We start from the raw sequence: 27,348 nt of genomic DNA on the forward strand, positions 1-27,348 counted from the left end.
AGGGCTTCTTGCTAAAGCTGCCATTTTGCACCAACTTTGAACAATCGCACGAAGAAATCAATTGTTAGAAGAGACGGACTCTTTTTCTACTTAAAGTGGCCTCGATAGACCACAGTGCAATGCAACCAACAAAGACTTCCCGTGTTTTGACTAAGATGAGGGGTATTGCTGTAATCACGGTCACGCCTCATGGTTCACCTCGCAGCCCTGCTTTAGTGGTTTGTCACTAAGCACTCTGGGAAATGTAGGAAGGATGGAATGAGATGAGCTGTAAAAGGGTTTCTGTCATCTAAAAACTTGGTGCTTTTGCGTGGCCCCCTGCAGAAAAGCCCCAAAATCCATTAAATACATGAGTTTCTCCACTAAAAGTCAAACTTCTTCTCTTTTATCTGACCCGGGTTGAGACCCGGGTTTTATCAGTCGAATTGTAGCGCGTGACTCAGCCGAGTGTATTAAACATAACGGATCCTTTTTACAGCCGGTTATTAGATTGTTATCCACCTTTTGTAATTACTGGCTGCAGCTGTTAAATTCGTTTGAATCTGAGAGCGAAATGTCTGACTTCATATTTATACTGTATATTATTCATCATAATCATTGATTAAATCACTATAGTGGGAAAAACAAAGGTGTTTCTGTATTTTGTGTTGCAGAAGTTACTGTTAGCATCCATCATGACTCCTCCTGTTCTTTGATCTACAAATGACCATACTGCTGTTTCTTTGGACAATTAGTCTCAATGCTATCATAGTTATTATACCGATATGAATTAATAAAGTGAGTCCATACTTTTCAGGTTTGGAGTGAGCTTTTTTTTTTTTTTAGTTCTTCTACACAAAACTGAAGCAATTGTTAGAAATGAGCTGGTATAGTTCAGAGTTAAACTGGCCCTAAATGAACTTAAAGTCCGTCCTTGATTAGGAGACTCAAACTCATTCCTTCCTTCCTTACCTTATTCACCATATTAGTTTAGCGTGTTAGCATGCTAACAGTTGCTAATTGGCTTTGAAGACAATACAGCTGAAGCTGATGGGAATCCCCAGTGGTGGAAAATAATTAAGGATATTCCCTGTACTTACAATTTGTAGGTGCTTGTTCTTAACTCAAGTATTTCTATTTTATTCTACTTTAAACTTCTACATTCTATTATAGACAGAGCAACTCCTTTACCAGTGATTAAAGTGATGTACACATGAATGCATCAATAATTATAATCAAATAATAGAATATAAATGATTCAGAAATGGATCATTCTGTATAATGAGTACTTTTGTTTTTAGTATATAGCTTGATTCTAATACTTATGTACTTACATTTAAGAATACTTTTGAATGCAGGACTTTTACTTGTAACAGAGTATTTCTACCGTGTGGTTTTTGCCACTTTGAATAAAGTAACAGATCTGAATACTTCTTCCACCACTGGGAATTTCATTAGTTTTGAATGTATACTTGGTCATAAATCAAAGTATTGGACACATTTTGACCTGATCAGTGCCTTAGCTGAAGATGAAAAGTTAATTAAATAAAATTATTTTTACTTCACCCAGAGGGGAAAATGAAGGCCTGAACCAATCCATCACATAGTCGTTGACCCACATCTATATCGTCATGCCATATATAACATGGCTAAAAATGATGAGACAGAAAATATAAACTATCATCCTTATCAACCCCAGTACAACTCCAGTTCTCTCAGACCGAACTGCAGTCTTCTTCTTCCTCCTCCTCTCTCTCTCTCTCTGTCTCTCTGCTGTCCTACTTCTTCTTTCTTCCTCCTGAATGCGTCCCACTCTGACCTGCATTTTAATGCACCGATCTGCATTTTGGTCCCGAGTAGCCGCCGTGCCGGAGCAGTTCCGCTTTAATTGATCATTACTGCAGCAGGATGTGACGGCTTTGATGCTGGGAGCTTCGGATGAATTACTGATGCTGATAACACTGTTTATGTTTTCACACTCCGAGACTCTATTTCAATTCTCACAAACCTCCCTCGCTGTGAGACCGAAGAAATGGGTCACGCGGCAGCAGTTGTTTCAACTCCATATGTGCAGCATGTTTTCTGCTGTGGCATATCACTGCTTTGTGAATCTTTGTCCATTAATTAGATTATCTCAATCTGGCAGTTCAATAGTCTGAGAAGTGTTTCTTAAAATATATAATACCAATTTAATAGTAAGCTCATAAAGGCAGTCTTGTAAACCTTTGGTGTAATTGAGTATGACTCAAGTAACATGCGCTCACAGGTAAATATTGTACTATTTACTCCACTTCAATTATCAGACAGCTGAGTACTTTGCAGATTAAGATTAAAAACTTTGATTTTTTTTAATGGAACATATAAAATACGAGGCGTTATTATACAGCAAATCAATCCACTCTTAAAAATAGGTCAAATCAGCTCCAATGCAAAAATGCTGCTTACATATCAAATGCAGTATGTTGCATGCCTAATGAATAGTTTTACTTCTGTACTACATATTTCTATATACTATATACTTTTACTTAAACCATTAATGCAGTACTTTAATTGTAATGGCAATATTGTGGTGCTTTGTACTTTGTTTTCTTATGTACTCCTTTGCTTTTTGAGTTTGTTGTTTCTGGCTCTGCAATACCAACAAATTTAGTCTTTTTTTACAAATTCTATATTCATTTGTGTTTAGGTATAGGCATTTGAATGCAAAAAAATAATGGTGTGCATTCAATGTTTGTCCCTCCACTCGCCTTTTTCAGTTTGTTCACCCCAAATCCAGAAGTATTGAAAAGCAAACAAGTCGACCTGCTCTGGAGCTCTGCGACAGCAGATCTGACGTCAAATGAAAGGACTAAATATAGCTCTATATATCATAAAACAAGTCATTTAAAAGCTCTCTGAAAGAGCTTTGACACATTCTCTGTACAAAGGCCCTCTTTCTCTCTCTCTCTACTGTGTATCACGTGAAGCCCATGTTTGTCTTTCTCTCTCTCTGCTCTGTGCTCTGGTCTCGTGCTGCCCGTCCGAGCGTCTGTTGGGAGATTAGAGCAGATTAACATAATCTTGACCGAGAGAGTAAATCCAAGGTGCGCATCACTCTCTCCACAGGGAGGGATGGGGCGAATTGCCACGTCAGAGCCGGGCAGTGTGGACCAGCTGAAGGCAGGTCTGTCACAGTAACATGAAGGAAAGCTGTGCCTCTGAATTAGGTAGTGGTAACATTTTCAAAGTGAACATTTGCTGATTTTTGTTGATAGTTCTTGTAAAATATTGCCGAAGAGTATAACATTTTTCTGCAAAACTGAAGTCCCCCGTGGTCCTTTTTGTTATGTTGTGCTGTCTTCTTTTCCTTTGTGTTGTTCTTTCTTAGTCCATTGATCTCAGTGAGGCCACTCCATGACAGACATGCTGTCTCTGTGACTACAAGACCAATGACCGCTGGTTAGAGCGCAACACATTTCCTGCTAATTTAGAGAATTTCACAAAAATGTCTAAAAGGATGAATGATGAAGTGATGACAGTTTGGACAGACATGGATTTAAACTGGAATTTGATTGGTGGAGGCATACGACTGCGACGATTGGATGGGTTCCCATGAAATTTGATGACATTCATGTTCCCCACAGGATGAATTGTTGACTTTTCATCAAGTGCCAAACTAAAGACAAATCTTAATTGTTCCAATACTTTGGTTTATGACCGACATTCCATTAGTAACTATAGCATGCAAGCAGGCTAAGCTGAGATGGTGAAGATGGTAGACGTGAGCATTAAAGTTGCTAAACATCAGCATGTTGTGATTGTGAGCATGTTAGCATTTTGCCTTTACTAGCATTGAACAAGCTTAGCTGCTAGCGTGGCTAAATTAGACTCTTGGTAATGTTGTTTTATGTATGCAAAAAGAAAAACAATCTAAAGAAGCATGTTCATCCATTACATGCTGTCACACTAAAAACCAACGGAAACCCTCCATTAAAATATACTTTCTTATGATAGAGTTCCCTGCTCAGCTCAGATTATGCAATTTGATACATATTGGCCAACTGTTTTTATTTAGGTATAGACTATAGATAATGATGGATTATAAGATGAAAACCTACTTCAACTATAACCTCCAGTCTGTACTTTTAGTCATTAGTTACAATAACTTTTTCAATGTCAATTTTCAGCAAAGGCAAAAGGGTTCAGCAGTGTATATTGACTCGAGGTTGGATTTACCCTCCAGCTTCAGCTCCTTGGCTTTCAAGACTGGTGAAAGGCTGTGAGGTGACTGCTGTTACAGTAATCTCATTAGTCAGATTAAACCACTGCATGCCACGGTAATTGACCGACACTCCCCAGATTCCACATTTAGAAACTGCCTCAGGGCTTTGTTCACGAAGGATTTGTCCCGTAGAGTCGAACACTGTGTCAACAAGTTATACAGGCACAACACACTTGATTCCACTGTAGTGCATCAATCAAAGACATTTTAAATATTGAAATAAAAACAAGTAGGCTAGCCGTCTGAAAACACCAGCTACCCACTCCTGCAGAATAAGATGGAGTGGATTCTGCTAAATGTCTGTGCTAAAAGCTGAAAAACCATCCAGACTGTGTTGATCTCCGCAGACATGGAGCACAGAGCCGCCCAGGGTGAGGACACCTACCAAAACATTCCTCACTCGTTTGCAGTCTCCTCAACTATTCACAGGCCTGTAAAAACATGTGCAGAGGCAGCACACACACACACACACACACACATACGTGCACAAAATCAAATCACACACAAATATTCTGTTTGACAGCACATACTGCAACATTTATATCTCTGCAGCTGGTGGCAAACTCGCTCCACAAGTTTGTTTCACATAATCCATCACAGAAGTCTAAGTCCCTGCCAAACTTCAGGGCTGGTCTGTGACAGAAAGCCACATCTATTTCAACATTCATTCCTCTTGCAACATTTGCAACCAACTTGGAAAGTACAGAGGTAAAAACAACATTAAAAGTTAATATTTGCATTGAATAGTATGCATTTAGGATATTTTCTCTGACGAACCTTGATCTGAAAACAAAGGACACAATAACAAATATTAAGGCGGTCAAGAGAAAGCCTTTACTCTTCACATTATCTGCGATCTTGAAGAGAATATCATCAGATCTCGTGGGGCGACTCTGTCAGCAGATGGTTTTGTTCAGGAAGGATTCAGCCTCGCCTCTCGTCGCGTGTCCGGCCTCGCAGCGGTTCATAACAACGACTCGACTCCTGCAAAGACTGCTGGGGGTTCAGCTGTCCCTTCATACTGCAGGTAAGTGCAGTGGATGAATTCCCCTCATTCCACTGACCCGCGGTCTGCTTTCAGACGTTTGTTTTACTGATTGAACGCTGGTCCGTTTACAGACAAATACATTCCAGGGACAGTGTGAGGAGGTTTTGTAAACTTTAGCCACATGCTTCACAATGATTACTTTAAGTCAGATCTGGCGAGATACCTGCTGCAGTTTAGTGTCAAAGGATTTGACTCATGGCTGACCCTGCCTTAAGGGGAGACACTGCAGGTGAATAGGGTTTAAATTCAAACTGATAAGATATCAGCATAAAACTGCCCCAGTTGATTACTTACATTAAGACAATTATTTTTTGTATTAAAAGTTTTCTGTATGAATGTTTAAATACAATAAAGGAGGCATTATATTATTAAATATGTGCTGATTTGCTCACATTTCCAGAACACAAATCTGAACATTGGATAAAGCCAGGTTTAAAATTCCATACATTAGTGTAAAAAAATATATATCCCAGTTGATTACTTACATTAAGATAATGACTGATGCAAAAATCCAAATCCAGTCAAACGTTTTTGAACTTTAAACATCAGCCGTCCCTCATTCATCACAATGACACGTATACGTTTTTAACGTGGCAATAAATAAAGGGAAAGTCAAATATGTCTGCTTTATTTATCCACTTACCCCCATTCCATTCTCACAATTCAACCTGTGTGCGTGTGTGTGTGTGTGTTTCTGTGTATGCGTGTGAGTTAAGATAAGCATTTCACCAATGAGCCAGAGAATGTGAAGACTGTCGTCTGGGTCCTGTCCAAACAGAGAAGTACCGGTAGTTATTGTCAAATTACAACCTAGGGGTCTGTGTTTGTGTAAATCGTACAGAGTGGCAATGAGAAACGGTGATTTAGATCAGGGGACGTGCTGGAGCTCCTCTCTGTGTGTCCGTCTCAATAAAGTAATCAAATCAAATAAATATCTCACTGGGGGTCTAGAGCGCTCATTGTCTACTTAGAATCGGAAAGAAAAACAGCGACTCCTCGACATCCTTCCAAAATGAAGACGGATCTTTTTCTCTATAAAGAGTACAAAAAAAATCTCTTCTGCTGCTCTCTGTCTCTGTTTGACAGCCGGCTTTGTGGAGCAAAAACACTTCAAAAACATTCCTTCTTCCAGCCCCGTGTGCAGAGTGTTCATTCAAAAACTGCTTCTCTCTGGCACAGGTTGTGGCGTCCGCGACCGCTTGTTTACTTCCTGCGATAACCGACATTTAGCCTCACATTCATTGAAATGTCAACAGGTCCTGGCCGCTCCATGGAAGCTTTTTACAGGCCTGAGCCACGCAGGTCTCCGACAGCAGGCCTAAACACACGGCCATCAGCGACAGACGTCTGCTGCTGTTCAGGATCACTGGAGAAGAGATGGAGGAGAGAGAGAGAGAGAGAGAGAGAGAGAGAGAGAGAGAGAGAGAAAGAGAGAGAGAGAGAGAGAGACGGATGAGACGCTTACTTTTTTACAAAGAAGGTTTTCATGTTAATCAAAGTACGTCTAAAAAAAAATCTGATCTCATACAAAGAAAAAAGTCTCTTGTGAGAAGTTCAGTTTTTAAACCTTCAACAAGCACCTTGTTGCCAACTGGTACGTACAGTAGAAAACAAGACGCAATATGATATCGAAAAGACTAAAAATAAAGCAGTGAAAAGACTGAATTCATTACTTCGTTGCACTTGGCATCAGACACACTCTAATTAGTTCTTCCTGAATGTGACGTACAGACTGTCCCCATCAGAGCAGCAGACCTTAAATCACTCCACAACGTGTCATTGTTTGCTGCTCACAGGCGAGCTGCTAAATACAAAGAGCAGATTAAGAAATAATTATACAAGATAAGAAACGTGGACTGTTGTGTTATGTGATGTATTTATTTCCGATGTGTCGGGGTTCTATGTAGAGGAGCAGCACCAGGAGTGGGGGGGGTTAAACTAAGAGAGCGTTAGTTGCCACCTGCTGGTGCTTTAAAAGAAGAATGAATCCCTGATGTGTCTAACAAGGTACAGTTTAAGGGTCTACCTATCCGTTCAAATTAAAAAATGAATCCTAATTTCTCTCAGAATTCTCTCAGGTATTTTCTTGGTCAGTAGTGTGTGTATCTTTAAATAAATAAAGATGAGATTGAGATTGACATAAATCCACTACAACAATGATGTGTTTTATATTTACAGATTTGGTCTTTTTAAACAAATTTGAGCGTCATCAGTAATGTAACATTGACCATGACTATTATAATAAAACATTGTGTAAAATCTGCGTTAAAGGATTTGCTAAAACGCTCTTTTAATGTTCTATAAAGGCGTACAGCTGTTTCGAATTATCCACAATAAGAAAAAACATTTATGGAAAAGCTCTAATTTACAGTAAGTTCAATATGTTGAATATTGGTACAACATATCTGCACATGTCTTTTGTTTTGTGTGTTTATTTCATCAAAGAACTGCCTAAAGAAATAATTACATATGTTCATTCCAGTTAAGAGGGCTGTGTTAAGTTACCTTCAATTGCCTTTTCTCAATTGTTTTTACATACGTTTAAATTCCCGTGGGGCAAGTGCTTGAAAACATTAGCTTCTATCTGTCTATCTTCTATCTTCCTGGCTGGATAACATCGGTGTTAGAGAACAGGCCCTCAAACCGACACGTCCTCTTACCTCTGATAGCCTGTGAGTTGGACGTGAGCACAAACAGCTTGATGAGGCCCAGACAGAGCGGCGAGTGGTCGTGCTCCCAGATGACAGCGGGGATGAGGAGGACCTTGCCGTAGCAGGACAGCAGCAGGGCTCTAAGGAGCAGGCTGAGCTCGAGGGTCCCGCCGCGCAGACGCCCCACCACCACCCACAGGAAGCACAGCACGCCACCGAAGAACGCCGCCAGCTCTACGCCACCGACAGACAGACATGTCAGACACATAGAGATGTATTAAGGGATGCAGTATTCTCTAGGACAATAACAGATGGACTGCAGCCTCCTCCGTGGGTCAGCAAGATTCAGCCTTTACCTACAAAAGCAACATTTAGGGGATTTGTCATTTCTATTGTTTATCCTATAGAGGGCGCTGGACTCCAGGATGGTGCTGAAATGATTAGCTGACTGACAGAAAATTCAACAGTTTTTAAGCCAATTAAGTCAAGCTTTTATCAAGCTGAAATATTCTCTGGTTCCAGCTTCTCAAATGAGAACATTTGCTGCTTTTCTCTGTTTTATATAATTGTAAATTAAATATGTTGCTTTTGGACTTTTGTTTGGTAAAAACAAGTGTTTTTTCGAATTTCAAACTTAATGTGAAGCAGACAATGTGCTTATGGTTTAGCTTTCCTGGTCAAAAGATTATATTTTTGATTTCTATAACTGTGCCACAGGTACCAGTTTTTGCACCTTGGCAGTTAAAAGAAACTGTACGATACACGTAAGATGACATCGTGAGGTTAATAGCAGCGAGCCACAACATCTAGTATATGAGAAATCGCTGTACACCAGAATAATCTATAATGTTGCAGCTCAACTAACACATGTACTTAAGGACAGAACTTGAGTAAGTCGATACAAACAATAACAGACGTGTAATGGAGCTCCGGTTTCATCGTCTTACCGAGGGCGGCCAGTCCAAACATGCCGTAGAACTCCCATTCCTTGGTGTACCTGATGATGTCAGCAGGGTCAGTGCTCTGCTCGGAGCCGTGGAGCAGGGACCACCTGAGGTAAGCCTCGCACAGCAGGCAGAACACACACAACTTCCAGTGGATCTGGAGGGGTGAAGAAGATGTACAAACACACACATGAAGTATACCTGAACGCCAGTGATGGAAGCAGTATTCAGATCCCTTATTGAGGTAGAAGTACTATGCTTATAGCACAGTATTACACTACAAGTAAAAGTCAGAAAAGCTCAGAAAAACAGCTTTCAGATTGGCGACACTTCATTTTCTAGCTGATCCAAGACGCTTGGATTAAATTAAGGAGAAGGAGAATATTTTTAACACATAAAGGAACGCTTCATCCTTCAGTTTAGTAAAAAAATCTGGATTACCATATTTGGATATACATGGTATTTACTCGAGAGGAAGGATCTGAGAAATGTAACCTGAAAGGTAACTAAAGCAAATGTAGAGGAGTAAAAAGTACAATATTAGTATCTGCAATGTAGTGAAGTAGAAGTATAAAGTAACATAAAATGAAAATACTCAAGTGAAGTACCTCACATTTGTATTTAAGTACAGTACTTCAGTTAATGTACTTCCACCACTTTTGACTTTTAACTGAAGTGTTCATCAAAAGGCCTGTAATTAACACACACACACACACACACAGTTATATATATACTATTGTTTGTGCACGTGCAAGAGAACTAGTTGACTTACATTCAAGGTTGTGTTGAACAAAATGTGTCTGAAAGCCTGCGTCTTGCACAAAATGGCATCAATCAGGATGATAACTGGGTCATATTCAATGTACTTGTCCACTGGCTTCTGGCACGACTCCTGGAGATGCACGCACGCACGCACGCACACACACACGCACACACACACACACACACACACACACACACACACACACACACACACGTAACGTGAACTCCAGCTAGTACAGATACTGACGTACTCATCTGAAATCTCCACATTGCTGTTAAGGCATTGACACGATCATGTTTAGGAAATTATCTTAATCATTTATAGAAGAGTGTTCAGGCATGTTGTCCAACTTGTGTTAGCCAAATACAGATACAAACGTTTTTACGTTTGTATCTTTAGTTTTTGTACTTTAGTTTCAGAAATGAGTAACATGAGATCTACGTTAACTTAACCTAGCTGTTTCATCTTTGAGGCAAACATTGTTAGCTAGCATTTTCATAATAAATAGTACTCAAATCCAAGAAGTTAACAGTTAACGCACACATATTGTTGTCTTCAGGATCCCGTTACTGTAATCCCTGTGTAACTCCAGTGCCGTTTCGTTACATTCAACACATCTAAAGTCATCTTTCCCCATTCTTCGCCCTGTAAACTGCTAGCTGACTACAAAACACCGCGAGCGTGTGAGCATAGACTGTACCACAGCGGAAGTAAGACTTTTACATACAGTCCCGTCTTCAAAATAAAAGTCCACAATTGCATCTGTTATATTCCAAACGTTCCAAATCATATCAATCATCGAAATAGGTTTTCACAAATAGGCCTAAGGGATTTTTTTGTGTATGTGTTGTGGTGCATAACAGTTGAAATAATCAAAGTAAGACAACAGAAAAAAGTACTGTAAAAGTTTACAATTAAATTACAATTTAAAGATACATTCTACAATCAATAGGATCTTATTTAATGCATTGCTTGCGAAAAGAGACTCACTCTATTCTTTGGTAAGGAATATATTTCGCTTTCTTATACTATATTATTATATATACACGACAGTAAACGATTTATTTTATTAAATTATTTGCCAACGTATCTCATTAAAACAGTTACACTAAAAGTAGTCAAGTTTAGTTTTAATTTGAAAGTTATACACGGAAACAGTTTTTGTTTGTCCCGCTCTGTACATTAAGGACGGCTCAAACTGGAGGGACCGGTTTGACAGCAGCAGAGTATGTTGGGAAATGCAGTTTAATCGTCCTCTCCGGCTCTAGTCTTCTTCTTCGCATCCCGCATACTCGCGCGTGATGAGGGGGGCGTGGTTCGTTCGGTTTTGATCGAACTGCAGCAGCTTCCGCTCTCTCTGGCGTCACACATGTAGCAAAACATGGCCCCTGCCGGTCGGACTGTTGTTGTGGTAGCGCTCTCAATGCTGTACCTGTGCCGGACAATCTTCTCCTCCGAGTATTTCTCCACTCTCACTTTGTTCAACAATGAGCTCCACAAGCAGGGATGCAGCTCGCTGTCCGAATGGGAAGAGTACGCGGCTGACTGCGGTAAAAGTCTCTCTTTTTCGCTGTTACTTTGCCACGTCTTCCCCGATTCAACTGTCACCGTGGAACCCGGCTAGCTTAACTGTTTGTACGCTAACGTCAAGATGAGCTAATCACAACAAGCAGTGAAAGCCCGGGGGGGAGATAACTGAGATAAGCTCTTGTTCTTACTGCCGTAGAGGTTAAATGGGATTTCAAACCAAAAGATACGAGAAAGAGAGTAGTAACACAGGAGGGAGAGTATATTAATGTGCACATAACAGTCAGGAAACTCAACAAAAACTCACTTATAAACTGCATCTCTTAGCTTACCCCAAGAGGTCAACACCAAGCTCCATTCAAAAAGATAGCTGTTACATCATTGTGGTGTTGCCTTGCTCGAGAGCAGAATCGCAGAACTGAAACATTCTTCTGATTAGGCAAGTAGCTTCTGGTGGTTGCTGTCCATCTGCCTAATGTTACAACTTATGCACCCAACTATATAGATCTTATTTCTTATCAAATCTCAGCTTTTAGGGCACACTGTTCCCCACTGTGTATATATAGATAGAGCAAAACAACTATACAATACTCATCAACAATTACTTTCAATAAAAAGTGGGATAATTGACTGTAACATACAAATACGTGTGAGGTGGACATAGTGCAAATTACACTGTAAAGTTGTATTGCAGTTGTGGATCGGATAATTCAAAGATGTTGAAAGATGAGTTCAGTGAGAGATTGTTCGAGTCCATTCGAGGGAAGCATGAGGCGTCACCTCCCTGGTTGTACAGGTGTGTTGTGGAGGAGGACAAAGAGAAATGAACTGGTTAAACAAGCTCAGATGACTGATGCATGTGTGCTGAACTGAGGAGATATTCTTAGTGATTTCTAATATATTGTAAAGCACAATAGCAACGTTCATGGCTTCTTGCGTGTTTTAGCCCAAGTGTTACACACATTCTGACCGATTTTGATGCAACTTTCCTGCCTCCTAGGCAACCAGCATGCTCAGTTTAGCTTGTATTAATATCAAAGAGTTGTTGTCTTTGTGTGGTAATGTAATAGAGTCTTAACAAAGCTGAGTGCAACACAATACATTCTAATATTCATTATTGTGCTCAGTAATATGAAATGCTAATAACATTTGTCTTTTCAGATTCCTCCATTTTACAGTTGGAAGACCCAGACTGTGAGGAGGGAAGCAACCCACCCTGTGAGTCAGTCTTCTCACTTAACGCAGAGAAGATCCTGGTGAGATCTCACACACACACACACACACACACACACACACACACACACACACACACACACACAGATCCATGAGTTGCTTCTAGTCGAGCCACAAAAAGCTTGTTTTTATCAAAATAGCACAACACTGCGCTATGTGCTAAATTTCTGTGTGACAAGCTCTCTAATCCTTTATTTGTGAAATGAGTGACAAACCCTATTTTCTATTATTGATGAATTTACTCCAATTTATTGGTGAAACATTAAGTTTTGCTTATGCTTTAACTTGATACGCATTCCTGAAGTCTTAGTTTGACATTGTCACATGTTGAGCCAAAAGACAGTTATGACAGTCTCTTTGTTGCTCTTATATTGAAGAGATTAATAAGCATGGTGATTTATTACCCAGTACTGTGTAATGACACAATACAGTGATACACACCCCGAGTACACCTCCACATACAAGTTCAGAGCAGTTTCATTCTTACAAAAACAATTTGAATTGAATAACTGCACGCCTAAGATCTTTCAAAAAGAAGAAGATTCATTTTATTATCTTTTGCCATGTTTGCACAGTTCATCCAAATCTGTTTCCCATTTACTTTGAAGGAGGTCTAAAAGCACCAAATTGTGGGCCTTCAGTAGTTCGTAAATTGTTCTCAAAGCCTGTGTTGTGTCTGATTTACAGTTAAGAAATGAGACCTCTAGCTTTTGACCTCATGGCAGTAAGTGAGTTCTTCATTCTGATGAAGTTGCTGCTGGTACTTGTTACGTAGGGCTATCTGAAGATATGTATGTGGCACGTTTTTGTCTTGTCGCTTTGTCTTGTTGCTGTTTTTTTTAAAACCTAAAATGCTGCCACAGCAACATTTGCCTGCTGTCAAATTTGCATCCTGTAATGGTTTATGTCATGCTGCCGTTCTCCATTTAGGAGGATGCAGTAAATACAATGTGAGACTGCGAGAAAGAGAAGGAGCCTTTTGCTTCACACACAGAATATTTATTGCTTCACAGGAATTTGGCTCGGCAGTAGTGAAGGACTTTGACATTTGAAAGCATTTCATTCTCTGATCTCTGGGGCTTAATTGTTCAGTGTAACCTTGAGAGCTGCTGGAGCGCTTGTTTATCCTCTTTTTAACTCACCAAAACCAAGGTTTTACAGCATTTCCCCACTTTACAAATATATTAAATATAGTTATTTTAGGGCAAAATGTCAGTTGATTGTGAAACTTTTTAGTTTGTCCACCTTTGAAACTTGCATGTTATTCTGTGTTTCTGCTCCATTTTGCCACTGGCTTCAAACAGGAAACCATTATTTTTATCTTTTTTTTCTGAGCTTTGCATGTCAGCGCTGTCTCTTGATGTGCGTCTCCCTTTTCACCTATACGTGTTGTCGTTTGTTTTATCTTGTCTCCACCTCTCACAGAACCAGGCAAAGTTGTTTATAGAACAGAAAAAAATCCCCTTCCCTGTAGATAACCACAACACAAACGAAGAACTTGGTAAGTTTGCCTGTTCTAAATACAAACCGAAGTCATGCTGAACTGATTCAAATGGTTCTTGCCAAGTTTTCCCAGTTACTCATCATCTGTTGCTCTGTCTTTGCAGCTATAGGCTACGTTCTGATAGGCAACGGCCTCTATGACGAAGCCATCAAACACTTCTCACTCTTATTACAGGTGTTTGCAATGTTCACTCTCAATGCATCATGTTTTATTATTGCCTCACTTTTGACATTTTGTCACCATCTACGTCCCTTCAACCTAGACTCAAAACACAACTTGCTTTCTTTTTGCTGAAGCCAAAAATATGAATATTAAATGAAGACGTGTTTTGACTTTAATTAAAGGGCGACCCAGAGCTGGTCAGTGCCATCTATGGGAGAGGGATAGCTTACGGGAAGAAAAGTCTGCAGGTGAGTGATTTTTGTGTGTGTGTTGTTTCTTTTACCTCTCGATGTTTGGGAATACCCTGAAACTATTGTTGTGGTTTACTCTGCTGTAATTTGTCTGCACTTGTGAAGCGCCCTCTGGCTTTGAAATGTGCAATAGAAAGACATTTTATTCACTCACTTTACATTAAAATACTCTTGGAATGTGCCACATTAATTTGGAGCAGCCTTTTACAATGTCATAAACTAAATAATGAAGTTATGGCTGAAGTTAAGTTATGATTATTGTCCTCATTAAGATATGAAGGGTTTCTTTTCAAAAATAAATGTTGCTGCTCGATTATTTACGAGAGACGCACACCATTCACTACGGCGCTGTAGTCAAGGTTTATCAGATGATTCATAGCAGAGGACTCATACTTCTGTGTGTCTTCTCTCAATTGATCGACTTCTTTTATTTGCATTAAAAGTTGAGTTTGCTGAAGAAAACCCTTCGTTTAATTGGTATATTCCTATTCATGCACGTGCCACAATTCGATTTAAAACAATTTGGCAGCATAGGGAGTTGTTGTCTTTATGCATTTTCTCATTCATCCTGGATTTTGGCGACAGCAGCAGTTTCAGGTAAACGCAGAATAACTCAGTGTGTCATTTAATGAATGCTGATCCAATCTGCCAGGACTCTGCGGTTATGAGATCTATGAGTATGCCCTCAGAGGAACGGCCGCGCAGCAGTTTTTCTACTTGCTGGTGGCTCCTAGTTTTGTTCACTATATGTCAAGGTTTGTTTCAACAAAATGTAACTGCCCCTCCCTTTCTTCTGTCTCCACGCTAGGACATAAAGAATGCTGACTTGGCGTTGTACGAGCTCAACAGAGTCATCACCCTGGAGCCTAACTGGCCAGAGGTCTACGAACAGAGAGCAGAGGTACAGAGACACTGTTAAACGCGGGAGTTACTCTTGATTATGGGTCATGGCCTCTGAAGCTCCTTCAAAAGTATGAAAAATTATGTTTTTTAGAGGAGATTTCAAGTGCTACAATGGAGCTCGTTTAGCTGATCAATTTCCAATGCTAACGTTCTATACCGTTCATAAGTTGGAAGTGATCATTAATCTCCACCACATCCAATCAATTTTATGGTTAGACGTCTGGTCAGCGAAGCGTCACCGGCTTCTCGAGACATGTGATTCGCACACGTTTATTTCTGATGCAGTCAGAAGTTGTTGTGAAGCAAAAACACAGTATGTTCACTGAGAACATAGAGGCACGGAGAAGGAGGAGGTCACATACGTCCAAGATGGCGTATGTGAGATGTTCAGTTACACTTTGGGTGCAGTTTTAACATTGGCTAAACCTTACATCTGTGTGGCTTTATTCACGTGCACAGGAAACAGAAAAAAAAATTCAGATTGTGAAAAAGTTGTAAATATTCAGTTGTAGAGAGACGTCTAGATCTGTACAGCCAGTAATATTCAGACACACAAGCGTGAAGTCACGTGGTTTTTGTATTTCACCAGAGTGTTTGAGGAATCACGCTGCCTGTTTGAGAAAACGTCTCCTCCCCGAGGTTTCATTCTGAGGATTTTTTTTTTTTTTTTATAGGCTGTTTCCTCTTTGTCAGCTGTAACCACTTGAATACATCTCTGGTGTAATCGGGCTGAAACGCAAGTCACACAAGTGTTGCTACACAATCCGGTCCACTGAGACCTCATGTCACTTTATGTCATTTAGTTGCATTTTATTGAACTCATTAAGAACAACATTGTGCAACACAAAGGCCAAGTTAATAAGCTGAGTTTTGCTTATTCCTTAAATCCTATTTCAAGAAGATTATTCCTGTTATTGTTAAAACAAAAATGTTTAGGTTCACTTTGAAAGGAATACTCACTCCACCTTTTCCAGCAGAAGAATAATCTTTATAGTCCTTTCTCTAAGAGGAAATCCTGCACGATTGAATATCAACCATAAATAGTGGATCACATGCAGTGTTTCTGTGCTTTTTCTTTTCATCTGTAAGTCAGTGTGTTTCACTTTAAAGGAAAAGATCACAAACTCCTTCTCAGCTGGAATGATCCAACCAGCTTTTACTAATCTGCAGGAAAAGCAATTTCCTTGCAAAAACTATTTCGCCAAGAATCAAATGAAAAGACATAATTATCCGAATGTGTTTTTAAGTGCGTGCTGGGACTTCATCCTTCCATTTGTTTGTGCGTGTGCGTCTTCAGATCCTGTCCCCTCTGGGTCGTATCAGTGAGGCTCTGGGTGACCTGACCAAAGCCATCCAGCTGCAGCCCTCAGCCCGTCTCTACAGACACAGAGGAACCCTGCTCTTCATTTCAGAGGTTTGGATTGTCAAATGTCCCGTATGTGCAATGTGTACGCTGCGGGCCTTCATGCTTCTATTTGCTGACCCTGTGCTTTGCCTTCCCATCAGGACTATGTGGCAGCTATGGAAGACTTCCAGCAGTCTTTAGAGCTGAAGAAGAATCAGCCTATTGCCATGCTGTATAAAGGCCTCACCTTCTTCCACAGAGGAATGCTCAAGGTACGTTGCTCACTGTCTCCTCTTTTTGTCTGTTTTTAAGCGTAAATCTGGTAATTTGGTTGTGTATGTTTTGCTTCTTGAAAATTAATTAAAACCAAACTTTTTAAATAGCTTTTAACTTTTTTTTTTGCTTATTTGGAGGGATTCTAGTACATAATCTGCACCACATTTATGCTTTCTATCCACATTTGTTTCTTCAGTGTCAAATACTGGAAGCTTCCTTTGAGTTGTCAACATGACAAGAGGCCTTTTTTTTGTTTTGTTTTTACTGCTGCTCAAAACATAGCGTACCGTTTTTGGTGCTTAGAGACATAGATCTCGGGGGAAATTACTTTAAACCAAACCACTTCTTTTAGAACATGTTGGGTATTTGATGGTGGGAATTGAGTCTTATTATGTCTGCAACATGCAGAAATAAGGGAAACGTTGAAATGAGATAAAGGACAAGGACATACACCATATTGAAGCTCCTGGTGGGGCATGCAAAGACTTAATTACAAATTGTATACTCATTTTAATCGCCTATGACCAGCTGCAAAGTAGATCGAGCATCCTGCTCTGGGAGGGACTGCAAGTCTGGGTTGATTTTTGTTTTCAGAGGTTACCACCACAGAGTTGTTATTTTTAGCAGACCTCTCAGTAGGGAGAAGATGCCGTGTTTCACACCAGTTTCCTGTATCTGCTTGTCGTGGAGGCAGTAAATCAGAAAGCAATGCTCCATGCACCGTGAGGAGAGTTAAAAGTCAAGATGTCTCTACTTCTGCCTTTTTTAAAACATGAAACTTCTAGATATGATATGGCTTAACTCTTAATCGTGTTGTTACTCTGTAGTGGACCAAGGTTCAACATCCATAGTGTTTCTCACACTTTGATTAATTGATGTCAGATTGAGCGGAGTGTAGAGCAGTGTCTGCAGCTGCGGGTTTTTCAGCTGCAATACTTTTCAGTTGCGGTGTTTTAAGTTAGTCATGTGGGTAGGTTTTTTTCTTTGGTTGTGTTTATCACCTCTGCTGACCAATTTTAAGGGGGAAACCCTGTGCAGTACCTACAGACAAGTTAACTGTAAGCAATAGCAACACTCTGAATATACCGACAATGGAGCCAGTAGTACATTTGATACTCGGATACAGGTACTCTCATCGTCATAAGGAGTAGTAGGATCATGTACTCTGAGTGTGAGAGTTGGACATAAGAAGAGCTGCTTTGTGACAGTGGAATCTGCTGCAGCTTGTCCTCAACAAAGCCAACATTGCACAATCTGCTTTTTTTATCAGTAAAAGCTGCGAGGAAATTAGTGTGAATATGCCCTTTGTTTGCATGGCCGAGGAGGAGCACACTTCCCTGTTCACGAGAAAAACGTTATCTACACTAAACGTTCTTTTATGCTGCGATATCGAAAGAGAGACACGGTTTGTAGACACACTCTGAATATATATCTGATACAAGGTGTGAACACTCCGCTGAGTCTGAATTTTAGGTCCATCCCCATGTTGTGCAAGTTCCTCTTGTGTTGCCTCTCTGAACGGTTGTTGGGTTTTCTGTCGTCAGGAAGCCATAGAGACATTCAAAGAGGCGCTGAAGTTGAAGTCCGACTTCATAGACGCCTATAAGAGCCTTGGACAGGCCTACAGGTACAGCCATATTGGCATTCACTGGTCACATCACATCTTGTTTTTACCCAACGTTTAAACACAATATGTTCCTTTTTGTATTTCAATAATCCGTCTCACTGACAACATGTGCACTGTCGCTCTCTTGGTGTCTCTGCTTCCTCTTTCTAGAGAGCTGGGTGATTTTGAGTCAGCGATGGAGAGCTTCCAGAAAGCCCTCATGTTGAACCAGAACCACATCCAGTCTCTGCAGCTCCGAGGCATGATGCTGTACCACCACGGCTCGCTGCAGGAGGCCATAGGCAACTTCAAGGTGGGGGGTGGGGATCCACAGTAGAATTAAATTAGCTCGGTCCTCTGTAACGATTGTATGGAATTATACAACATATTCTTACTCATTTAATCAGCAGATTTAAACTTATTTGATGGCCTGAGTTAGTTAGTGAGTAACACAAATGAAAGCTTATAAGTTCATCAACCTTAAACTGTGTACATAACATATGTCCTGCAAACTTCAGCAGTCCAACCCTTCTTACCGTCTTCTGTTTTTGCTTTCTTTGAATCTCTCTCCTCTTATTGGTCCTCCAGAGGTGTCTTCAGTTGGAACCCTACAACGAGGTGTGTCAGTACATGAAGGGGTTGAGTCACGTGGCGATGGGACAGTTCTACGAGGGCATCAAAGCTCAGACTAAAGTCATGTTGAACGACCCTCTGCTGGGGCAGAAGGCCAGCTCCGAATACCTCAAAGTTAAATACCTCAGAGGTCGGTGTCGCATGCATGCAAACACCAGATACCATAATGGACACAGTCAGATGTTTTGTTGCTCCGCTTTCATTCACACAATGAATCCTGTGCAAGTAAACTATCGAGAACATCCCACTCTATTCAAATGTTTTTGTAACGAGTACTCAGATTAAAGTTTATTTTATTTCATGAGAGTTTTATCAGAGTTTACACCACAGCCCCTTAAAACTCTTAGTTTTGATTGGCTGGCTGGTTCCGATTTGTTTTTAGTACCTTTTGATGCAGGAGTTTGTTTGAATTTCTAAATTAATAAATTATGCACAATGAAGGTAATGACAGCAACATTAGCTAAAACCTCCATTTCTAAAATAAATCAGTTCAGGCCATTTTGATATTTTGCCCCGCCTTGGTTTCCTACCAGAGTACTCTCGCTACCTGCACTCCCACCTTGACATCCCAGTAGTCGAGTACAACGTGGACCAGGACTTACCAGGGAACTTTAAGAACCACTGGGCCAAGAACCTGCCTTTTCTAATAGAAGACTATGAAGAACAGCCCGGCCTGCAGCCTCATATCAAGTAGGTGTGATGGGTCCGTTACAGCTGATTCACACCTGGAGCAATTACTCTGATCAAAACTGTAGTTATTGTTATAGATGTGAATGGGCTTTGATATTGTAATATCTAAGATTCATACATTTTCTTGGTTTTATTTGATGTTAATATAGTGTCCTGCAATTCACCTGTGTAGTGAGTGTGTCATCCTCAGGAAGTCTGAGAAATCAGCATCCATCATTACCCTGATTTCCAGAGCCGTCGTTTGTTGCGAGCCCAGAGCTGAGGCGAACAGTGTTTTATGGTAGAAAGCTAACATCTGACGTCTTTTTTTTTTTTATAAGGCATGATAGCTCCAGTGTCCTTCAGGCAGAACCTTTTATTCCTTTGTCAGCAAACTAGAACTTGTTTCATAAAGACATTTCAGAAGGTTGACAGGTAGCCACAGTACAGTCCAGAAAAAGACAACAACAACCTGCACGCTTCATGATAAGCTTTGACGAAGTTCATCCTCTGCATCTTCCCATGTTTTGTGCTTTGCAGGGACGTGCTGCCGCAGAACTTTGAGAGCTACAGCAGTGAAGTTCAAAAGCTGATCTGCTCAGCCGACCACCTGGGGGCGCTAATGCAGTACGACACTCCTGGTTTCTTACCCAACAGGAGAATACACAGAGGTACCACTGATGAGTGCTGCAGTTCATGAAGATGTTTTAAGTATTCACAGCAGCAGTAAAAAAAAAAAAAAAAAATGAATTGTACTTTTTTAGCCATGGGTTTAGCAACCCTGGAGGTGATGCAGGCCATGCAACGAACGTGGAGCAACTCCAAAGTGCGAGTCAACGGCAAAACCAGGCAAATGCAGTGGAGAGACATGTTCGATATAGCTGTGAAATGGAGGAGGTGAGGACCTGTCACAAATGTGTAAAAAAAGGAATTCAAACCCAGATGTATATACCGGGTGTGGGGGTTAAACGTAACGTAATGTTAAAGATGTTTTGCATATTTTGTCTTTGGAAAAATGCAAGTAATCTGTGTTGTAATGAACTCTATAGCTCAGCATCAATGGGTGGTATAATACAGTGACTGAAGACACAATTTATTCACTCTGAAAGCATCCAACTGTTCGTTTGGTTTGGCGAGATGAGAGCAATGACCAAAGGAAACCTCCTAAAAATAAGTCTTATTCCAAGAGAAACTAAGTTCTGCTCAGGAGCAACTTTGGAATCCTAACCATCTTCAGGAAATAACCCTAAAACACACGTGAATAAAGCAAAAAACAGAATACAGATGTTGATACGTGATAGCTACCCATTTGTTTTCTTGCATAACAAAAGAAGTCTAGACTGAAGCTCATATTCATCAGAACAGTTGTATTAAAGCTCAGAGAACTGAGCAGTCGGTCACTAAAACCTCTTTAAACGGTTATATTTCAATCACTTGTGTTCACCTCAGTCGTTTGCTTGTAGCATGAAATGAAACAAACCAAATACAGACACAGAGTTGACGAAACTTTTCCTCTGTCCTTCTGACACTTCGGTCCTTAGCTGATTGGATTTCAGTGTTGAGAGACTAACGGGGCTTTTCCTGTGTTCGTAGGATCGCGGATCCAGACCAGCCAGTTTTGTGGTTAGACCAGATGCCTGCCCGGAGTCTCAGTCGAGGCTTCAACAATCACATCAATCTCATCAGGTAACAACTTGGCCCCCGAGGACCGTGACGGTCGCTCTCGTGAGCAAATAGAGTTTCAACGTGGCTTTGCTTTGGGCCTTTTCTCAGCTCCGTAGTGCGAATATTTAAAATCCTTGTAATACGACCCACTTCTCACAGTAGCCTTGACTCTGACGAGCTCACCGAAAGCACTTCTTCATACAAAAGTCGCCTTTTTTTGGCAGCATGTTGAAATCCTTTTTTCTTTTTTTTTTTGCTTCAGGGGACAGATTATCAACATCAGGTACTTGGCGTACTTTGACAACATCCTCGACTTTATCAAAGACAGAATACTGGTGTACCACGGGTAAATTACTCCATGACTTCATCCAGTTTCCATCTTCAGTGACTTAAAAACACTTTTCCGCTCTTTCTATTCTGTTTCTGTCTTTTGCATTCATTGAAAAACTTGAATGAAAGAACTGTGGCTAGCACCGCATGACTGCGGTCATGTAAATAGGCTTGCCTACTGTACGCTGCCTACAAGGCAGAGTTATTGTTTCCCCCAGGCTTTATTCATTGAGCATGAGAGTGTTGAGGAAGTGTTTCTCACAAATATATAAATGAATATTTATTCTTCATCAGTTTCCTCGCTCCTCTGTTTACTCGCTGCTTCTTTAATTAACAAGTTCCTGCTTTGCGTCTCAGGGCGTACAACCCCAGAGGGCTCTTAGACGTCCGTCTGGCTCTTGAAAATGTGAATAAAGTAGAAGATCTGCTTCCTATAATGAAGGTAAGGATGGAAATCTGGATTATTAGTGGGGAGGGAAGTAAATAGAGATAAAGACGATGCGTGCATGTCTAAATACACTGGATTAAAGTTTAGATATAACACAATCCACTCAAGGTCCACTTACTTATGACGTGATAAGTTGCTTTGGAAATAAGTAAGTGGACCGTGAGTTGACATTGTTGTCTGCTGTTGTTTCCAAGTTATTAAAAATGAACTAAAGTTTGTTAAATGTTTTACTGTGAGAGACTTCTGAAGCTGGCACAATATGTTTTGTGTTGTTTTATGTCCTGTAGCCGTTCAGCAGTGAAAACCCAGAGTGGTTGTTTGCCTGTTTTTTATTTCTTGAAGCAGTTCAATAGTAAAACCAGAGATGGCTTCACGGTCAACTCCAAAGTGCCGAGCGTGAAGGATTCTGGGAAAGAGTACGACGGTTTCACCATCACGATCACTGGAGACAGGTACGATGAAACGACGGCCTGCCGTATTTGGCCTTTTTTTTTTTTTTTCTGAAGTTTTCTGAAATTTCTTTTTGAATTTCTGCACAAACTATCAGAAACCGTCCCAGGGAAGCTCGTCATCACCTGATTCGTGACCTGACAGTAGTCCGTCGTCATAATCGACTTGAGAGAGCAACTGCTCACTCCTGTGTGATCAAAGAAAGCAAATCTATTCCCCTAGTCATGTGAAATCCATAGTCCAGAGCCTAATAAATGGCCTTTTTCAAGATAAAACTGCACATTTTAGACTTTTTATTGGGACCTGCCCAAGGCGCACCTGGGTAATCATCATGCTGTTTAATCAGCATCTTAGCATCGGAGATGAAGTGATTATTCATTTGCTCTGGTGAACTGTTTTCTGTGTCGTAGGGTGGGCAACATGTTATTCTCAGTAGAGACTCAGACGACAGAGGAGCGGACGCAGCAGTACCAGTCAGAGATAGAGTCCATCTACAAAGACCTCACCGCCAAAGGAAAGGCATTAATGCTGTCCACGGAACTAGGGGTAAGATTTATCTTTGCAGTTAACGGGAAGCTTTTTTGGTTCATGGGCATGACTTTAGCATTCCATACGTAATAGAAAGCAGAATCATGTTCAATACAGTGACTTGTGACATGACATGAAGCTTTATATATTATTGTCTAAAGTAGAAAAAGGATCCGGATGAAAACAGTTAGCAGCAGATTATCCAGAGTTACCAGGATGTTGTTTTTTCAATGCTGCAAACAAACTTCCATTCACCTCAGTTGTGTTGGGGTGGAGGCAGAATTATATAGTCTATAGTTAATAAACATATTTTAAATATTTAATGACATTTTAAGAATAATAAATTAAAAGGGAAAATAATTGGTGGCAGCCCGTGTTGCAGTTACTCCTTCAAATTATTCTGCATGGTTTATTGAAACAGAAAAACAGTGAACTGAACTGTTTTAAAGTATTTGCGTTAAATATTTCACTTAATTTCAAGTCATCAGTCAGCACAGCAGTTCCCCAGTTCCCCCTCAGCATCTGACGATCTCCTCTTCTCTCATTCTTATTCCCCCTCTGCACCAATATCCCAGATTTCAGTTTTCTTGAAAGGCGAACTGGGGAGGGAATTTGATGAATTCTCTGGAGAATATCAGTCATTTTACAAATAGATCCCTTTTACGGGATTAAAGCAGAATGTATTCTCCAGCTGGCTGCTGTAGATGACTTTCAGACAGTGACAAACAGACGTTTAGACTTTCGAGAAAGACGATCAAACTGTTAAAGTAGCATTCTGACTTGAAAGTCTGTTCTGTTCAACGCGAGCTCAGTTCTCTTCGACAACAATGTCCCTATTGTTGTACCAACTAAACAAGGTTATCGACTCTGTTCTGAAACGGATACCTGGAACAAAATGAACACAGGACATCTCTTGCTCCGGGCTAGTTTCTGTCATAACAGTTGACTCTGTGATGACTTTTTGTTCTTTTAGGATGCAGATGCCGTGTGTAACCTGATCCTCTCCTTGGTGTATTACTTCTGCAACCTCATGCCCCTCTCCAGAGGATCCAGGTAATTTCCACGTCAAAACAGCCCTCGTGCAGGCGTACGGTTTTAATGTGTCATAATTTATAACCCATGGGACAAAGAAAATGTGTGTTCTTCTGGGATGTGCTGTGGCATGTTATTGTGCGAGTAAGTGCCATTTTAGTTTTTCGTTTTGAATGAGATCACCTTTGACAAAATGACAACAGTTAACGGTTGACATGAAAGGCAGAATGAGTATGATTTTCCTCACTTATGACCCACTAGATGTGTGTGATGGCGTCTGTATCTGCAGACACTCGGCCCTCTGCCTGTATTTCATCCTCCTCTTTACATTTTGCATTGTTCTGGGCGTCAAATGCAGGAAGAAAACAAAAACAAATGTAGCGACCAGGTGCCAGATTGTGAGCATGCATCCAAAGGAAGCTGGCAGACACAGCGCTGAAAATAGGCCAAATATAGTGAGGCAATACGCCAAACGAGAGTGATTCTGCGGTTGGCTTTCACCCGCTGGCAATCATTGTTCCCCTCGTTGAGCCGCGGTGTGCTTCCAAACAAGTCCTACAAATTCTTTTCTTTTCTTTTATTTCTGGAGATGAAGCCTGCCAGGCTGCAAGTGTTAGAGGGTGTGAGCATGATTAATGCTCGAAGGACAGCATGTTCTACCTTTAACGTGCAGTACTGTTATGACGCTAGTGTCTCATCTGCTTCTCCTCAGTGTGGTGGCCTACTCAGTCGTGATGGGTGCGCTGATGGCCAGTGGAAAAGAGGTCATCGGCAGGATCCCGAAAGGAAAGGTAAACATAATTGACCTTTCCGACTCTCAATGGGTCCGACGGAGTGACATTTCTCTAAGTAACGACATGTTTTAAAAACCACTTTTAACGTCTTTATCTGAATAAAACTGTAAGCAACATTTACGGAAAATGTGTGAATAACAAAAAGCTCCCATAACAGCTTGATACGGCCAACAATGTGTGAATGTCTGAGGGGAAAAAACTGTATGTAAAAGACTATCACTACCTCCTTTTTTTGTTATTGTGTTCAAATGAGAGGTGCACATTACACAGGAGTCTGCCATCTGCTCCATTGATAGACACAAAGCCTCGTATTGTTTCGTACACATCTATTCCGGCCCTATTGAAGAAGATGCTTGGCTGAAATCTCACTTATGTCGTTCCTGCCGAGCAGACACATTGTTCGACAGACGAGGCAGAAAAAAAGAAATCTGATCAGCTCATGAAAAGTTCAGCAAAGGTCAACTTTATTTTCAGCCAGGAAGCTTGTCGAGTGTCCTCCTAAAGTCCAGGTTTCTGTTTGCTCGGCTAAAGGATGTCTGGTGATTTCTGGATCTTAACGAATGAATAAAATCATTTGACTTGGATGAAACAAGAGAACATCCAGATAAAGAAAAGCACCATGTTTTAAGCCTTCTTGCAGACATATTGCTGCTAGTGAGGTTCAAAAGAGGATTTCATTTAAAAAATGTTAGAGGCTTTTCCCTTTTACATGCTGCGCATACCCCGATTAACCTAAAACGCCTCCCTGACGTACGTCCTACAGCTACGCCCTTTAAATAACTTTCATTTGTTATCTTGCATGTTATGTTTTTTTGGTAACAATCAGAAGTGGGCCTTAAGTGTGAATCGTTTGGGAAGCCCTGCTCTAAACTGTGGTTGTTGAATATTGTTCCAGCTGGTGGATTTTGAGGCCATGACCACACCCAGTCCAGACAGCTTCAGTAAAACAGCAAAGAACTGGATGAATCTCAAGAGGTAGGAAGACGAAACATGTCCTTTTTGTCTGTTATTCCTCTTCTTGGCTCGACTCTTATCGTTTCACGCTTTTTCTTCCTCGACAGTTTACCAAGTTGGTACCAGAGTCTTCCGTCTGTAGCGGAGACCTTCCCGTCCACCAGAACGATGATTGAGGTTCTCAACACAGACTCGTCTTCGCACTGTCCAAAGAAGTCCTAACACAACTTCTACACGGGAGACAAGTCTGATTATTAAGTCTTAATAAAGCTTCTACAATGGGCAGAAGAAAAGGGGCCGTCGCCTTCTGCACCCCGAACCAAACTGGATCGAGTTCTCCAAAAGCTTCTCTGGCTTTACTGGTAATTGTTTAATTTTTAAATTGGACTGAGGTGATATTGATACAAATTCAAAACATTATGTTAAAGAGGATTTTCCTTTGTGAAGAGGGTTATTTGTTTGGGGGAACGCTGCAATTGATCTTATTTTGGTGTCAAATTACCTCCAAGTCCTGCTCTGTTCTCTGTCATCCTCCGTCACACTTACCTCTGAAATTATATAAGTTAAAATTCTGGCAACACCTATATGGATAAATGCAATGTAGGCCAACGTTGTCACAAAACCTGAAGTTTGACTTTGCTAGCAGTACTATAATTGTTCTGAAACCATTCCTGTCTCTACTTGAGCACCACGGCAAACTGTCACTCCTTGTGTTAACGGCATAGTTCGGAAATTTCATTTTATCTCGAGAACCTAGAAGTTCATATCCAGTTCAGAATGTGTCGTTCCAACTGCAGCAGTCAACCGTCAACATCCTGGCTGACTTTTTATTTTATCTTCCCGTTTTTAATTTGTTTCGTATTAGAATTTCACTTCACAGAACACATTTAGTCATGTTCATGAAGTTGATTATTGAATCAGACTTTGGTTCAGGTACAGCAAATGCTGATTTATTTATTTATTTATTTTTTTTTTTCGACACTCTGTTTGGAGAAGATGACAGAGAACAATTGTATCACAGTTTGAAATGCAGAAGCGATTCTGTCCACCCTGTCTTTTTCTCTGCTTCATAGGCATCACCAAACCTGAAACTCCCAAAAGCAGACAGTATGACCAATCTTATGTTGCATAGTCATGGTTAAATCTTTAGCTTTAGATTACCTGGAACTTTAACTTGGATGTTACTTTGCTGTCTGGAATCTAAAACCATTTTTGGTTAATATTGAAGTTTGTAATTGGCACTTAAAAACTTATTTTTTAAACACACACACACACGGTCCAGCCTATCAGCAGAGAAGGAGTCTTGGGACATTTTGAAAACCTTCAGGGCTATTGAATTCCACTCTGGATACTTGAAGCAGTCTCTTCTTATTTAGTTTTCTTGAAACTTAC

The 27,348-nt window shown here is 40.6% G+C and overlaps 2 protein-coding genes across 3 annotated transcripts; one reads left to right on the forward strand and one right to left on the reverse strand.

The window, feature by feature from the left end:
* Nucleotides 1–6,018: 6,018 nt before the first annotated feature.
* Nucleotides 6,019–10,316, reverse strand: arv1 (ARV1 fatty acid homeostasis modulator). The gene is made up of 5 exons (XM_031861562.1): nt 10,188–10,316; nt 9,656–9,775; nt 8,887–9,040; nt 7,949–8,173; nt 6,019–6,654 (listed from the first exon to the last, which is right to left on the reverse strand). The coding sequence occupies exons 1-5, from the start codon at nt 10,281–10,283 to the stop codon at nt 6,527–6,529; spliced, it is 723 nt and encodes a 240-aa protein (XP_031717422.1). The 5' UTR covers nt 10,284–10,316; the 3' UTR covers nt 6,019–6,526.
* Nucleotides 10,317–10,828: 512 nt separating this feature from the next.
* Nucleotides 10,829–26,921, forward strand: ttc13 (tetratricopeptide repeat domain 13). Of its 2 annotated transcripts, none has more exons than XM_031861560.1 (23): nt 10,829–11,196; nt 12,335–12,429; nt 13,832–13,907; nt 14,014–14,084; nt 14,255–14,320; nt 15,132–15,224; nt 16,524–16,640; nt 16,733–16,843; nt 18,392–18,474; nt 18,625–18,766; nt 19,042–19,216; nt 19,620–19,776; nt 20,296–20,426; nt 20,520–20,652; nt 21,349–21,441; nt 21,683–21,766; nt 22,108–22,192; nt 22,541–22,650; nt 23,059–23,194; nt 24,150–24,229; nt 24,921–24,999; nt 25,898–25,977; nt 26,064–26,921. In XM_031861560.1, the coding sequence occupies exons 1-23, from the start codon at nt 11,028–11,030 to the stop codon at nt 26,176–26,178; spliced, it is 2,481 nt and encodes an 826-aa protein (XP_031717420.1). In that variant the 5' UTR covers nt 10,829–11,027; the 3' UTR covers nt 26,179–26,921. The 2 variants fall into 2 exon arrangements, with proteins under 2 accessions (XP_031717420.1, XP_031717421.1); XM_031861561.1 differs by having other exon boundaries at nt 22,544–22,650.
* Nucleotides 26,922–27,348: the final 427 nt, after the last annotated feature.

This window comes from Anarrhichthys ocellatus, unplaced genomic scaffold (genome assembly GCF_004355925.1).
Source record: "Anarrhichthys ocellatus isolate YVR2014 unplaced genomic scaffold, GSC_Weel_1.0 scaffold25, whole genome shotgun sequence".
NCBI classification, from domain to species: Eukaryota; Metazoa; Chordata; class Actinopteri; order Perciformes; family Anarhichadidae; genus Anarrhichthys; species Anarrhichthys ocellatus.

Bases quoted from the DNA above. Each gene is read 5' to 3' on its own strand.
- arv1 (XM_031861562.1), bottom strand. From the start codon at position 10,283: ATGGGGAAAGATGACTTTAGATGTGTTGAATGTAACGAAACGGCACTG. The intron at 9,041-9,655 runs GTAAGTCAACTA...TCACCCCTCCAG, and splicing joins TGTTCAACACAACCTTGAAT to ATCCACTGGAAGTTGTGTGT. The intron at 6,655-7,948 runs GTAAGAGGACGT...TCTCTTCTCCAG, and splicing joins CAACTCACAGGCTATCAGAG to TGATCCTGAACAGCAGCAGA.
- ttc13 (XM_031861560.1), top strand. From the start codon at position 11,028: ATGGCCCCTGCCGGTCGGACTGTTGTTGTGGTAGCGCTCTCAATGCTG. The intron at 13,908-14,013 runs GTAAGTTTGCCT...CTGTCTTTGCAG, and splicing joins CAACACAAACGAAGAACTTG to CTATAGGCTACGTTCTGATA. The intron at 23,195-24,149 runs GTAAGATTTATC...TTGTTCTTTTAG, and splicing joins TGCTGTCCACGGAACTAGGG to GATGCAGATGCCGTGTGTAA.